We start from the raw sequence: 15557 nt of genomic DNA, 5'->3' as shown, positions 1-15557 counted from the left end.
TGTCCAGCTATCTAGAAACATTGAACAAGGCCCAAAGTGAAGAAGTATCATGGTTGATTAATACAAATAAATTAATTTTACAAATATAATTAATTCAACAATAAATAATCATAAAGCATTACCTGCAACTGCTTTGAGGTTCCTCGGAATTCTGTCCTTACAAAACTCTGGAATAACTCCTGCGCTTGGATTGCATCAAGATTCTGCCATAAAGCAAGGAAGAATACTTCTCACTGAAAGAAAACTTGACCCAGACCCTTAAGAAATGTTTTTGAGGCGGCTAGATTGCTTTAGTACACACGAGTTTTTGGAAACCATTCGATATATGTGCATAATACGATAAACCTGAAACATCAATATTATTTTGCCCAATGCAATGGTGTCATCACTGGGTAATCTGGATACAAAATTTACACCTTACAGCCCGACGTTAAATGGTTAATGTTAGCCTGCTGGGCGTTTACATGAGGAAAATGAATTTAAGTCTCAGAATGAGTGCTATACACAAAGACGCTCTAACTTATAACGATCAACTTTTTGTACCTGATGAAGCATGTTTACAATTACAACCCTCGCTCTGCAAGAACCATTCAATAAAACCTTCTCATTATTCCCAGTTTGAAAATTTTCAATATTTTGCTTTATATCTTATATTTTCCTTTTCAATTTGATCAGTTTTCATTTGCTCCTGTATCCGAAATGCGCTTTCCAATGAACCAGTTCCCATGGATTGCTCTCAGAATTTAATTCCATGACCTGGTTTTGCAGAAGAAAACCAAATTCTTGCTTTTTTTAAAAAAATGCAGTAGCTACGCTTGTGAGCAGATTCAAGTGGAAAGAAAATCAGCAAATTCCGCAAAATTTGGATGGTGATTTGACATGTAATGCACACAGGGTCCTTTTGCTCCATTTTGCTTATTAGGTAGAATCCGCTCAAAACTTTTCTTAATGTGCCTTTGAAAGCTGTCACCTTGAGCTTTCTTTTTGCTAACACTTATATCGCATGCAAGGCACTTTCAATTCTTTCAAAATGCAAGGCACAACTTTTCAAAGATTCCTTTTAAATGCTTTCAAATTCAAGAAGAGTAGTGCATCATGAAAGGTATTTTTCTGGGTGGCAGGAGGAAACTGAAATGATCAAATAAGAAAATAAATTTATTTACCAGCAATTCACTCAATTTTAGCACCAACTCCAGTCCTTTACTTGGACTTTTCTTCTTTAATTCTAGATAGGATTCTTCACTGGCAATAAAAAGAATTATAAGTACCAGTATGAAAAGGTTGAATAATATGTATGTTTGGTGGTAACTATAATCTGACTTCTGTACTACATATTCATTTTCCTGAAATGGATAAGATCTTTAGTGAGTACACTTACAAAGCCAACACATTATGAGAACAAATTTATTAACACTGTGTTTAAATATAAAGGATTGTTTGGAAGGGTTCTTTTCCCACAAATGCCTCTTTCTGAGTGGGGCGTTTTTTAGTAGGAATGCATGTCTTACTTCGGTTATCAATGAATTAAACAAATTTATACATCATGTGGAAAAGTAAATGTTTCCATGAATGCTGCAGTGCTCAATTCCCCAGTCTGCAAACAGTGATTACGGCAGTGGTGGAATTATGAAGGTGATTGGGAACAACCCTTTGATACGACGTGGGAAATTTACAGGAATCGTAAATTTTTCTACAGGAAACAGAAAAAAAAGACTGCACAAACAAAAAACTTATAAAATTCACTGTGCCGCCCTACCTTGAAAAATTAGATTTCTGAAAACCTATGATCAATTTGCTTTTTCATAATTTTTGGGGAGGTCAAGAACTAGCACAATTATCATAGCAAGCTACCCCCAGTCAATGTAGAAACACTGATAAATTAGTTCATAGTCTATTATAAACCAATCTATACAAGGTTGTTGGAAAAGGTGAACAAATAAAAGCCATCTAAAGAGTGGCTCATCCCAAGTCATTGCAGTTGAAAACGACCATCATTTGTGATGAGGTCAACCCAGGCTTTTCGTAAGAAATGGCCCACCCGAGTGGCCAAACGCTCGCGTGATTTCTCTTGTGGGAGCGATCGCTCTAAAAATGATAATAATCAACAATGCTAAAAGCGTCCGTAATGTTTATAAAAACCATATAATTCTTTTGTTAAAGGTTATATCAAATGAAAACGAACTGTCACGATGACCTTTAATGTATTCCAAAAAGGATCAAATACCCAATACAAATGTGCTTCATTTATAAACAGTATGTATATCACGAAATATAGACGCTATTGTCTGGCGATCGCAAAATGTTCTTTTTTTTAAAAAACGCTTCAACTGCCCAGAAAATGTTCCTAGTGCTATGGTAGTTCAAATACCGAGTGCCAATAGTATTCGTAAACATTCGCGGTGGAATTGATTATCAAATGCATTTTTTTCGTTGAGATGAGGTTGATTCAGCTTACTAATATTTCCTGCATTTTGATATATCGGCTTTGTATTTTCTATATTATTCCTCAAATCCACCGTTTTGCGCGAGCGATCAAACGCTCTCGTGGTCGGGTTTTCGCGAGTGCTGATGCGATCGCGAGTGATCGTCGACAAACGAAAACGAAAAGGACTGTCGTTGTCCACCAAAATTTTTGAATGCAAGGATACGGGACTTGTTCATAAACCTTGGCTTGTTAAAACCCACCATGACTTCCAACAACCAGCTTGATAATGCAAAGTGACTTAAGTTCCATTATCTTTGTTTTTCCTACAAATTGTCTATCATAAAATAATATAACAGTTTTGTTTTTCCACAACAAATCAAATAAATACAGTAATAGATTTCAACCTTTTAAAATAGAAAAACTCAAAAATTATACCTTGCATTCTTAAAAGCAGCAAGACCATTGTGAAATCTCTCCTCGTTATCAACCAACACTTTAGATATTTCTTCCTATGAGTAGAAAATAATTAATTTTCTCCTTCTAAGATCCGTTGCACAAAATAGTTTGAAGATATGAATCGAGATTTTGGTTGCCTGTAACTACCAATTTTGAAAACAGGATTAAGATTCAATTAAGGATAACTTTCTTCACAGATTTACTAGCTATTTACTGTCTGCATGACTTGAATCGTCTTCTTTGTCTAAAGATACCAAGAAGCATTAACATTGTGAAGCAACTTTCAGTTATCAATGACTGTATCAAATACAATTATGTACAAATTCATTAATGGTGCAAAAGTTTCCAATAAAGAAATGAAACAAAACAATAATTATCTGATTCAAAATTTCAAAGAGAATGTAAAATATTTTTCTTTCTGTTGGTAAATCTTTAAAAATTTTAATTGATTCCTTTGTTTCTGCATACTTGATCAGTTTAGATGTAACTATAGAATGTCATTGTCGTTTGGAATAATATAATTTTGATATATGATATTTGAGTTTGGATTTACATTTTTAGGAGATGTTCATATCATAAAATGCAAAAAAGGTCTGGTGGATTAAGTAGCAAATCCTTATCCTTTCGTAATGAAACAAAGTAAATCTCAAAAATTTGTTCTTCATAGGATAACCAATAATCCAACAATTTCCAGATTTCTGACAAAAGCAGGTGTTTTAATATTTGAAAAAGCTATAAATTTCTTTTAAAAGTTGCACCTTTAACAATTCATTTGATTGCCTCAAAACCTTTTGTCACTTTACATGCACAAACAAATTTTAGTTTTGCTTGAATTCAAGGCACAACTTTTCAAAGATTCCTAAAGTTTTCATAATGAATGTAGTAGAATTTAGGCCTAATGTCTTTTTGGGATAAGATGGCAAATAAAATGCTGGCATGGTCAATTAGGATAAAGACAATGAGGATACCTAACACAAATGTCAGGTCTTCCATATTACCTACATTTCTTTCAATATAGAATAATTCTTCTCAAAAGAGCTACATTATCTGACAAAAGAGCTATATTGGAGAGAATCTCACTCCAAGTCAACACTATAAATAGAAAAAAATAAAGATTAAAGTAAAGGAAACAGAAGAAAAGAATAACACAATACTCCCTTTAATGAAATAATTTCAAATGAATTGGGTTTTGCAGTGGGGGGGGGGGGGGGGGGCAGGCTTCGAAAAAGTATTGAATTTGTCTCCAATAATGGGATCAATCAAACATAGCAAAATTGTACCTAAAAAGGGTTTAAAGTTTTAAGTGACTGCAAGAAAAAATTGAAAGATACATTCTGATGAGCTAATCTTAAATGCATGGTTGCAAAAACTTGCAGCTTTGTCCAAGGCCCTCCGAAACCTCAAGACAGCACTGCCAACATGGCACTAGCAACTACAAGTGCCGATAAAATCAAAGGCAACAATTATTGTGATGCATTGTAGTGAATTTTATAAAATTTCTTTGTTAGTTAAATAATGCTGTCAATAACCCAAACCAACCCCAAGATTGTATCTCTTTGCTGTTCCCCCCAACACAAAGGAAATAAAACTATTAAAAGTGGTACTTACAGGAAGCAAAAGAGAAGATCGCCCAGAGATGATGGACCAAAGTTCTTTGCAGCAACTAAGGAAAAATACTGCTTAGATTACAAAGATTTTTATAAATAAGCAAAAAATTGAATCTATGTTGAAAGTGGAAATAAAATCTAGCTTTTCCACTCTACAGGAGGTGGTGATGTACAGAATGTCATTCCTTGTATAAATACTTTAAGATAAGTTAGGTATTTTAAAAGGTGTGAAGAAGTTATTATACAATCCATGAGATGGTAAATAAGGTACATCTGAGATCTTGCAAAAAACCTATCATTTTCTGCATAACAGGGTAAGATAGGCCTGGCTGTTTGGGATGGGCCATCAACTACATAGACCTCAGCAGCATCTTTGGCACTTAGAGCTAAACAATATTTTGTTACATCTTCTAAACATAAAGAACAACACAAAATGTCAATTCTTGCTTGCTCATGTGGTATTTGTTGAATATTTGTGCACAAGGGACCTTTGTTTGAGACAAGCACGTCACATGTACTGACAGGGAGGCCAAAATGAGCAGCACAAGCACTCTTCAAGTTAGGTAGAGTTATTTCATCAAACTCAAATGGTACAAATTCGGGTGGCTCAATCGGACAATAGGTTTGCTTGCTGTCGGGTTCTGAAGAAAGCTTCTGGACGACAATCTTGTGTGGGGCAGATCCGAGTTTTTTATTTTTATTTGATGCCTCGTTTTGTTTTATTCTTTTGTTACTCATTACCTTATAAAGTTTTTCCCAAGTATAATGCCTTTTCATGATTAATTCAAATTAAATAGGCTACCACGAGGTATGCGTTCTTCACTGTTAAGTGGCAAGCAAAGCAAAAAGGGTGCAAAAAGCTGCATGGAAATGAGGCGCTTATTCTTGCAAAGCATTGTGGTCTATGAGAACGCTGGGCCGATCGTGACATTTAATTTTGAAAATGAAAACGAAAATGTTTTTTTTGACAACTTTCAAACGATTTTCAGAAACAAAAAGAATAAATTCTATTTGAAACTTGGAAATGGAAATGTTTCTTTAATTTCTTTATTATGTTTATTCTGCTTTTTGACAAGTTATTTTAAACTTCAAGAAAATAATTTGAATTTAATGTCAAATTTACCACAAATATCTGTGATTTTTTTATATTTCATAAAATATGTTTCTGTTTTTTGAATGAGAATGCTGGGCCACCATACTAATGTTAATCAAAAATAAATAATGAGCATACTAATCCAGGCATTAGGGCTTAGTTTGAAATTTGTCTTAGTTATGGTTTAAAAGGGCCTATCTACGAATATTTGAATATTTTTTTAAAATAAGGTGTCTTTTCCATTTTTAAAAAAACTTGTCCACTTGTCTTTAGACTAGCTATGTCTTCACCTCTATTTAATGAGACTACTTCATAGAAAGAGCAAAACATTGTACATCAAATCACACATTTGAAATAAAACATGATATCTGAGACCCAACCAATGCAATTTTATCACATGCATCATTATTACATCATAAAATGCATAATTATTGCATTTTATCACACTTGCATCCTTTGGCTTGCAGCATCATTACATCATTTTGTCGGATAAATTTTCGGCAAAAAAACTTTGATGTGGTTTTAACAAAGCAGAGATAACAACAAGAACACTTTCTGTTCCAGACCAATCAGCAGGTTTGTTTACAAAATGTCATTAGCCAATCACCTGTCTCAGTCCTTTTTGTCTAGCATGTGCAATCGCACCCGCACACGCCTGCACACGCGCAAGTTAAATTGCGCATGCTTTTGACCACACGCGCAAACAGGTGTTTTTGCAGTTTTCTGTTAAAGGGCCTCTCCAGCCAAATTTTGTACTTGCATTTTATTGGCTATTCTTATTATGAAGTTGAGCCTGCTGATCACGAATTCGTTATTTGTTTTTCGATATATTTTACAGTTTGTGAGATATAAGCTCTTGCATTTCGATAATTGGAATGAATTAACCGACAACAATTTTTCGGTTTGGTGACACTGTGACGCAATTTTGACGTCACAGTGTATTTCGTTAATCTCGCCTCAAACCGAATCGAACGACGGCGATTCGCAACTAAAGTGATGGTACTCTCAGTTCTGTTCCACCAGCTTTTAGTTTGAGCATTTCAGACACCAATTCTGAAGCCTTTAGTTGTTCATCGTTTCTGGAGAACAACGGAAGTGTCAATTTCGATTAATTATAAGCGAGGGAAGAGCTGGAACAGGAAGCCATAGCTTTATGGGCCTACATAGGTGATCAAAACAAAGTCGTGACACAGCATGAACCCATTCCGACACGCAGACTTAGAATGATTGTAAACATTTAATATTTTTCGATCCTAAAAAGCTCCTGCTGTAGATTTGGATGCAGTTATCAACGCGTGACCATGAGTCCTTCACGCTTCGGTGGAGGATATACGAAATTCATGGCGAACGAGAGCCGCACATTGTGACGTCAGAATGTCACCAAACTGATTTGGCTTTTGTCTTCTTTTTTCTCGGAAAGGTGCAACTTTAAAGCCTTATAACTCCTAAACTAATTGGAAATTTGCAAAAACAATGACTTTGTCATAATACACGCACCAGATGCTAACTTTTTAGTAAATAAAAAAATTTTTTTTTGCTGGAGAGGCCCTTTAACATCAATTTCCCATGGTCTCATGTTTGTTTATCCTTGCCTTTGTTACTTGATTCGCACTTTTGACCACAATATGATTTTTCAAATTTTCGGAAGTGATGTTTGGCTTTCTATGCTCCTTTCAACTTAGCGTCTGGTCTTTCAGCTAAGACGCCATTAGCATGTTAAGTGTAATAACTGATTTCCTGTCAAAACGTAATTAGGCCCTGAAAGCAAGTAGCTGTTGGAAACAATTTTTACTTGCTCTTGTAACTTTGGAGAGTGACGGCGACTTTTGAAAGATGGCTGCTAAGGTCAACAAAATCTGTTATGTATTGATTTAATTGAGTTTTGCTCTTGCACGTATTCGAGTGGCTTCTCCCTTCTTGCTCCTTTTACCAATTTTATCAAGTTTGTACTTCAAATTTTCTTACAAGTGCGATCGCATGCGCAAATTTGTTTACATGTGCGATTTGCCACACACGCGTAATTTTGCTCACGAAAAGGACTGCTGTCTCCATTTCAAGGTAGATTTTTCAGTGTTCCAAATCAAAACACAGTTGCTGTGGAGCATGAACTATACCCCATACTTTGCCTGGGAAAAAAATTTATGTTTTTTTACAAAGAAAATTTTTCAAACTTAGTTTTTAGAGTAATTTTTGGTACAAATCTAGGAGCCCTTAGCAGAAGCACAAACAGTTTGTAAAATATCTGGAGTGAAACATCACCTATTTTAGAGATAGCAAAATGCTACCAATATACTAAGAGGCAAAACCACTAGGGGCTTGTAAACCTTGTAAACCTCCATGTAAACCTTGGGGCTTGAGCACCCCTTTGAAATTTCACTTAATCCCTCTTGCAGCTTTTTCACACCAAACCTTTTTCGAATTATAATTGGCTTTGTTTGAGGGTGCGTCTTATACATGGTAGCATTGACTGTCCCATCATTTTTCTTTTGAAGGCAAAATTTAATTTCATAGACAAAGGTACTATGATATTTGAAGCACCCGTACTCTTAATTTAAATAATCGTACTTTTAGCAGAAATTTATTAAAAACATTGGAATTCTCAGCCCCGATAGCAAAATATCTGACAAAAGCTTTTAACTCCCAAATGGTAGGGTTGTACCCTGCAGTCTCTCAATTGGAGGGCCCATCCCTATAATTATTGTGAATGTTGTGATTGAAACAGATGACAGACAAGAACTTTATGGATCTTAAAACCAATAAATGTTAATGATGATTTTGATTATTGTATGATTTCAAACTTTCTACTTGATGATTTTAAAAGTGATAGTTGAACGTAGCTAAATATTTGAAACATTACAGTTTGAACAATTTTCCTCCACAGAGTGAGTGTCTATGGTATTCTTGAGTTCATTCTTTCACTGAAATATACATGCTTTACAAGAACTGAGAAAAGGGACTGCATCTTATACACGGTAAAACACTGTAAAAACTATTTTTTCAGAATTCAAACATGGAATTAAGGGTGCATCTTATGCAAGGATGCAACTTTTACATGGCGAAATAGGGCTTCTTTTCAAATGAAGCCTGGAGTCGAGAGAAGAGAGAAAATTATACAAATTAATAATTAGTGAACAAGAATGTGATTACAGCAGGCATGAAGCCGCATGAAGCCCAGTCAAGTGAAGGTCCGTTTGACAACTAAGCAAAGAGAAAGGGCTTCTAGTTTGAGCATGCAGAAGGTGTTGCAACTAGCTGACAAACAGACCATGTTACCAACTGGCTAAAAATAATAACTTTTGGGTCTTCCTAGGAATAAATTAGCACAAGTGCAGCCCATCCCTTGGCAAAGGCATTCACATAAAAAAGGCAGCTTCTTAGAATGATGAATGTCTGAACATCTGATATCTCACACACAACTTGTACTAAATCTTTATTACATAATTCTTATTATCATGGACTTAAATAGTATAGCCTAAAATGTCAATGTTGCCCAATTTCAGGAATATGGCGAGCTCCTTCATGACCCCTTTACTTTTCTTGCAGAAGACACCAAATTTACGAGTGTAGATCAGAAGATAAAGGGCACAAATCTTGTCTTAACTGGAAAGCCTTTTGTTTAAAAATTTAACTTATTTTTTCATTCGAAAATGGTACTTTAGAAACATGTGCATGTTAACACAGGTCTATGATAAAATGCGACTTAGATTTTACGAGCACCCCAGAAGATGATTGCAAATTGTCGTATAATAATGTTTTCTGCAGCCTCAGATGTAAGAATGAAAGTAAGAAAGATATCAGACTATTGGTAAATATTGAGATTGTATGGTGCAAAACAGATTTTACAACAAAGAATGTGTAGTACGTTGATTTTATTAGAAAGTTCTAAAAAGCTGATGAAAGCAATTTCTACTGAAATCATTCCATAAGGGGCGACGTGACTCTGGGCAAGAATAACGGATATAAAATCATTAGCAATCAGCACTTATAAAATAAAGCCACAAAACAAACTGCTGCAATTAATTATCAACAGTTGCAGTGAATCATCGACTGATCGAATTAATCTAAACAATCGATGTCGCACGCAAGTTTTTACTTACATCATGTTTTCTTTAGAATAATATCTTTCAACAAGCTACAGCATTTTACTTATCAAGATGGCGCGGGAAAACACGCGCGCTTGTATGGTATTCATCTAGAGAGATGGCCTCGGTTTGATAAAGAGCAGAGAAAAGATGTCGAGATTTCGATTGATATTCATCAATCTAAATCGAACATGAAAGTTGTATTTCGTTTACACCATGAAGTTGTAGTTTGTCTCCAAATAACACCAAAGTAGGCATAAATTTATGTCCTGGCAAATAAGAGTAGTATTGGAAAATTTGCAAAGATTAGATTTTACAGTGGAATCCCCAGGGGCGGATGCAGAAAAAAATCTGACATTCGCAAAGTTTCGACCACGCCTATATGACCACGCCCAAAAAATCAGTCAAATTTTACTATAGTCTCAGAATCGAAGTTTTCCACTTAAAGATGTATTTTTCCTCATATTAAGTTTTCGGATTAGGAAACTAACAACACATTTTTTAAACAGCATAGATTAAATAAAAATATTGAGGCTCAAAGGTTGAGAAATTTAAGGACAAATATTAAGAATCACAGCCAGGTCTGGATTTCATTGACAATTTGGCATTTTACTTATTGAGTGAACAAGAAAAGGGATCTCTGGAAAAATTTTGAGAAACACTCATCAAGCTTTTGTTGTGTTGGCATGTTTTGTTTCCTACATGGCTTTTGTGATGGAAAAACAGCAGCAAAGATTTGAAATGCTCTCTTAATGATGATTTAATGACAAGTCTAGGCACAGAATCACAAATTGTCAAGAACAAAGAGGATGAGCTAAAATAAGGGTATATTAGGTGTGTGTATCACCCCTTCTCAGGGAGAAAAACTCATGAAAAACATTTTATGTCACTCACTTAAAAAACAGCCATTTAAAGAAAGGAATCTTAGTTCTATTTATACAATGATATTATTTAACAATCAAATACTGTGTTAAGTGTAGAAATTTTCAATGCAATATCCACCCAAATGTTTGACTTCAACACCAAATACCTTAGGGGCTCAGAGCTTTCTGTTATTTATTTTGTGCATTCGCCTTTCTATCTAAACTGCTGTGTGATGTGCCTTAAACAGGGCCAAAAATATAAGTTAGGTCAATACACATCATACAATTTTAGTATTTTCAGGTGTTGGTAAAACAGCAAATGTAACAGAATTTAAAACAATTCATTGTCTTTCCATAACAAGAACATCATAAATATATTATATACAAATTTAAAATGTACATCAAACAAAGTCAGTAATGGCAAAAAAATAAGGCAAACATGGTAACTTTTACTATATGGATTTATATAAGATATTTACTTGGCAGGACCAACTTGCTGTGAATTTCTTATTAATAATGTAGTAATTCCCCCATTAGGAACATTCCATTGATTGCACTTATTTACTACCAATATTTACATTTATTTACACACACAATTACATAGAAAAGAAAACTGTCAGTCACTTGCAAATTAATAAACAAAAATTAATGAATCTTAAGGGTATTTCAGAACCAAAAGTTTCAAATGGTATACTCTTATAGTGTGGAATCCACAAATAATTTTACTAGTTTTAGAGGTTAAACTCGTGAAAAGGGTTACCATATTTATGGCATGACCAGACAAATAAAATCAAAATACTATTACAATTTTTTCATTTACAAATATGGCAGTCTAGATTTTTCCAAAACTGACAGCATAAAATTAACAAGAAAAGAATACGCCGTAGAAAATGCAATATCTTAGTCAAAAACAAATCCCCAGCACAGTCAAACTATTTACAGGTTTGTGATAATAACAACATCTATCAATAAAAAATATTTAGAACTCTAAAATCCAGCATATTCAAATTCATCAAGATATCTATAGAACAGCATCATTCGTCAGAATGCTACATCATCATTATCAAGATGTACGGTTACATCATGTACCTGACTCGAACCCTAAAAGTTCTGATTGAAAGCCTGCATAAAAATGGCTATTTACCTTAAAAAGCATCATGTAGTCATCAAAATATTATTTGAGTCTGAATCTCTGTCTAAATAACGTCCTCCATCATGAAAATGAAAACATAGGCAAAATTTTGGTTCAACAATTTTAGGTCAAACTGAACTGTCCTCGCATATTGCCATCTATCAAATTCCATCCATCAACCAAAATCTTCGACAAACTTTGAACATCTTCATAAGAAATCCGCTGATTCAAATTAAAAATCATCTTATATTTGACTCCTTTCACTCCCTCTGAAGTACAATTGCTCCTCTTCTGCAAGCAAATATCTCCACAGCTTTCCAACAACAATCATGGCGGTTGATGTGGAAGCGAGGTTTCAATCTGCTCACTTTCCAAGGTTCTCTCCCTCAACTGGCTACCGAACATAGTTCGCATCTACCTTCGCCACATTCGCAAAAAATTTTCCCATATACATTTCCTATTGGTTTTCAGATGGCTAAATAACATAGCTGGACTGACATTCGCACAAATTTTTGGCATACATTTTTCAGTACTACTTCGTTTGCGCACGCATGCTTAATATATTATAATTCCATTCGACATTCGCATCAAACCTTATTGGTGCTCTGTGAATTTATGCGTAAAAGGGGGAGCCCTTTTTCGAATATATCATCTCTAAATCACGAAAACGAGGGAATAAAACCTAAAAAGTAAACAACAAGGTGACATCATAGCAACTAGAGCAGGAAACAAAACTTTTATTTCTTGTATTCTATGGACCTTTTTTTATTATCTGGCCATTTCTAGTACAATATTCACAATGCTGAAAGATATTAACAGACAATTACCAAAAGACATGTGGAAATCTGACATTCGCCAGTGCGAATGTTGCGAATGTCTGGATCCGCCCCTGGGAATCCCGATCTAACGAACCCCGGATATAAACAAGAGCACATTCTGTGATTTTGTTCTAGACCAATCAGCGGGTTTGTTTACAAAAAGTCATGGACCAATCACCTGCCTCCATTTCAGGCTGGATTCTTCAATGTTACAATCCAAAACACAGTTGCTGCGGAGAAAAACCTACCCCTATACTTTTGCCTGGGAAAAGATTAACGTTTTTCTATAAAGAAGATTTTTCAAGCTTAGTTTCTAGAGAAATTTTTGGTCCACATCTAGGAGCCCTAAGCAGAAACACAAAGTGTTTTTAAAATATCTGTAGTGGAACATCACCTTTTTCTTACCTCCAAAGATGCCCAGCCCCTAATTTACCCCTTCATGAGCTTTCGTTAATCAAACAAGGAAACATTCTAAGATTAGATTTATTTTGCGCATCACCTGGAAATATTGTATTTTCTAGAAAAACTTGGCTTTAAAATTGCCTATTCCCTCCTCTACCGCACGGGATGCCTAGGCCCTTTCTGAACTTTCTTCCTAAGCATCACAGTCAATGAAATTCAAACCACTTTTGCTAAGCCATTAGACATTGGTCTATAATTTGAAACCAAAAAAGGCCAAAGTGTTGGTAATAGTTTAAATCTAATAAATTTAATAAACTTTTTAAAAAGTAACAAAGACCCACTTGTTGACAGTCTTGAAGCCTTGAAACCGTAATGAGACTTGCTAAAAGGTTCTTTGATCAAGGCATGATAAATTTAGAAGTCATTTTGCAAAATCATGTTCAGTTGTTGGAAAACCAGTATGATCATATTGGCCTTTATTCTTGTTGCAAGTTATATATTCTAAATTCACTCCCCTCACGAAAGTATCCGGAAAGTTTTGGATTTACAATTTACAGATTTGAAGTTGCAAATCTGCTGGTAAATAAATGTGTTTACAACCTTCAAAGCCATTTTATAGGGAAGCCTTTTTTGATTAAATTTTCTTGAATTTTTCCTGCAAGTTTCTTTGCCTTTTGAAAATATTTATTCGTCAAATACATTTATTTTATCGATGTGCAAGTAAATGTTGTGAGGGTTTTTGTTGAGCTGGTAGCGAAGGAAACGAAAATTGACTTACAACAGCAGCTAGAAATTATCGTTTATCACAATGTTGAAAAAACAATCATAAAATTGCTAACATCACTGGATGCACAAAGACCACTTTTCACCATATGTAAAAAAAATGTTTGAAAAACAACAAGCGTAAAAGTTTCTGGCGGTCAGAAAGAGCAACGAGTTCAACTTTTCCCGGCTCTTACGGCAGCCTCCCGGTACCGCCGGCAGACAAATTACAAATGGAAACGCCTTGCCTGCGGCTGCCTGCGGCATTCTTTTGTTCAAACGGATCATGTGATGTGCAAAAACCAATTGAAACAGGGCTTTGTTGTTGAATTTTGCCCGCCAGTTTTTCCCGCTCAAACTTTACCTAGTTACCGGCATAGTTACCGATACCGCAGGCAATTGAAAACAGAACGTTTCCATTTGCCGGCGCTGCTGTAAGGGTGGAAGATGGAAGATGGCAGAAAGCAGTCGCAGGCAGTCGCAGGCAGTCGCAGGCAGTCGCAGGCAGTCGCAGGCAGTCGCAGGCAGTCGCAGGCAGTCGCAGGCAGTCGCAGGCAGCCTTACGGCTATATGGAAATCAGGCTTAAGGGCCGAACGTTCCTCCATGACCCATTTGCACGAAAATAGGTTTGCGTCATACACAGAATTGCAACAAATATTCAAAGAAATTAAATTTTCAAGACCTATCGATAAATTTTGCAACGCAAATCATAAAGAATAAAAAGGCAAATGATAAAAAAATAAAATCTATCTTCGTACCGGTCGACTTCAGCGAGATTTGCTTTAGTAATTAAAATCTGTGGCTTTATGACCATATTCTAAATGATAGTTCTGCTTTGGAAGAACGTTGCAGAATTGCTAAAATGTTTCCAAATGCTACGCCTTTTTTTAATTGATCCGTGACATCTACATGCAATTTTTTTTCTCAACTGAAAGAAACACTTTGGTTTTGGTTTGATCAAAACTATTTGCGTCTCAAGAAGGAATTTATAACAAATTTCTTTTTTTATTTGTCCATTTGAACCGAATTCTACTCAGCTGACATTACTGTTCTTCGTTGATTTGAAATCGGTTGATTTGCGCAAAGATTTCTTATTTTAACAAAAATAATAATAACAGATGAAAAGAGCAGAAGCTTTGCAACATCTGGACGACAATGAGTCGTTATCGCCAGCTTGAATTTATTTTTGTTCGAAAGGGTTCATGCATTCAAAGAGATAAAATATGGTATTCATAAAATTGCAGCATTATTTTTCTGTACACTGGATTGAACAATATCGCAATGAATTGAAAAAGATGGACTTGGGGGCTTTTGACAAATTCTCCTGTATATCATTAGAATTCTGTTTGAACCTAACTCGCAATGGTATCCGTTGCAGTACAGAAAATTTGGACCAAGACGTTTAAGATATTTTTCATTAACATTGAGGAGAATGAGCAGTTCTTTAATAAATTGAGGAAAATTTGCAGTCTTAGACATCCAAGCATAAAGTTAAGTATCTGCTAGTTAATTTTATGAAAATTTTACGATGTTGTGCAAAGAAAAGTTTGTTTTATTGCAAATACAGAGGTAGTACTTGTAGGTACAGTGCACACCTATCATCATAGCCCAATTTCCGTGTTTTCACAATTGTCGAGAATGTTTATACATAGAAAACTTTCATATATCTCAAGCTCCACCTTTATAGATCTTTCATTATTTCCCATCTAAACAGTCGTGAACTCTTATACATTTTGTCGCAGGCTTTTTTATAAGATTAGTTAAAAACATTTAGTGGCAGAACTGCCGGTAGTACAAAATATTTTTTAGAATACAATTTTCCCACGTGATACCTGGGTGATTTATTTGCGCAAAATATCAATTTACTTAAATCTTGAAATGTTTCTTTGTTTATTTATCGAAAGCTTGATAAGAGT

General features: G+C 35.0%; 1 protein-coding gene across 1 annotated transcript in view; it reads right to left on the bottom strand.

Moving 5' to 3' along the window:
- LOC135688332 (nucleoporin NUP188-like) overlaps window positions 1-9780 on the bottom strand; it is a 48907-nt gene extending 39127 nt beyond the window's left edge. The window contains exons 1-5 of the mRNA XM_089115745.1: window positions 9679-9780; window positions 4490-4544; window positions 2861-2934; window positions 1164-1242; window positions 123-203 (exon numbers count right to left, since the gene is read on the bottom strand). Of these exons, the coding sequence (XP_088971871.1) occupies window positions 123-203; window positions 1164-1242; window positions 2861-2934; window positions 4490-4544; window positions 9679-9683 (294 nt within the window). The 5' untranslated portion in view covers window positions 9684-9780. The remainder of the gene's footprint in view (window positions 1-122; window positions 204-1163; window positions 1243-2860; window positions 2935-4489; window positions 4545-9678) is intronic.
- Window positions 9781-15557: the final 5777 nt, after the last annotated feature.

The sequence above is a fragment of the Rhopilema esculentum genome, unplaced genomic scaffold (genome assembly GCF_057945365.1).
Source record: "Rhopilema esculentum isolate cy_ngs unplaced genomic scaffold, ASM5794536v1 HiC_scaffold_36, whole genome shotgun sequence".
Lineage (NCBI taxonomy): Eukaryota > Metazoa > Cnidaria > Scyphozoa > Rhizostomeae > Rhizostomatidae > Rhopilema > Rhopilema esculentum.
Note: the sequence above shows the minus strand (reverse complement) of the source record. Positions and strands in the feature narration are given on the sequence as shown.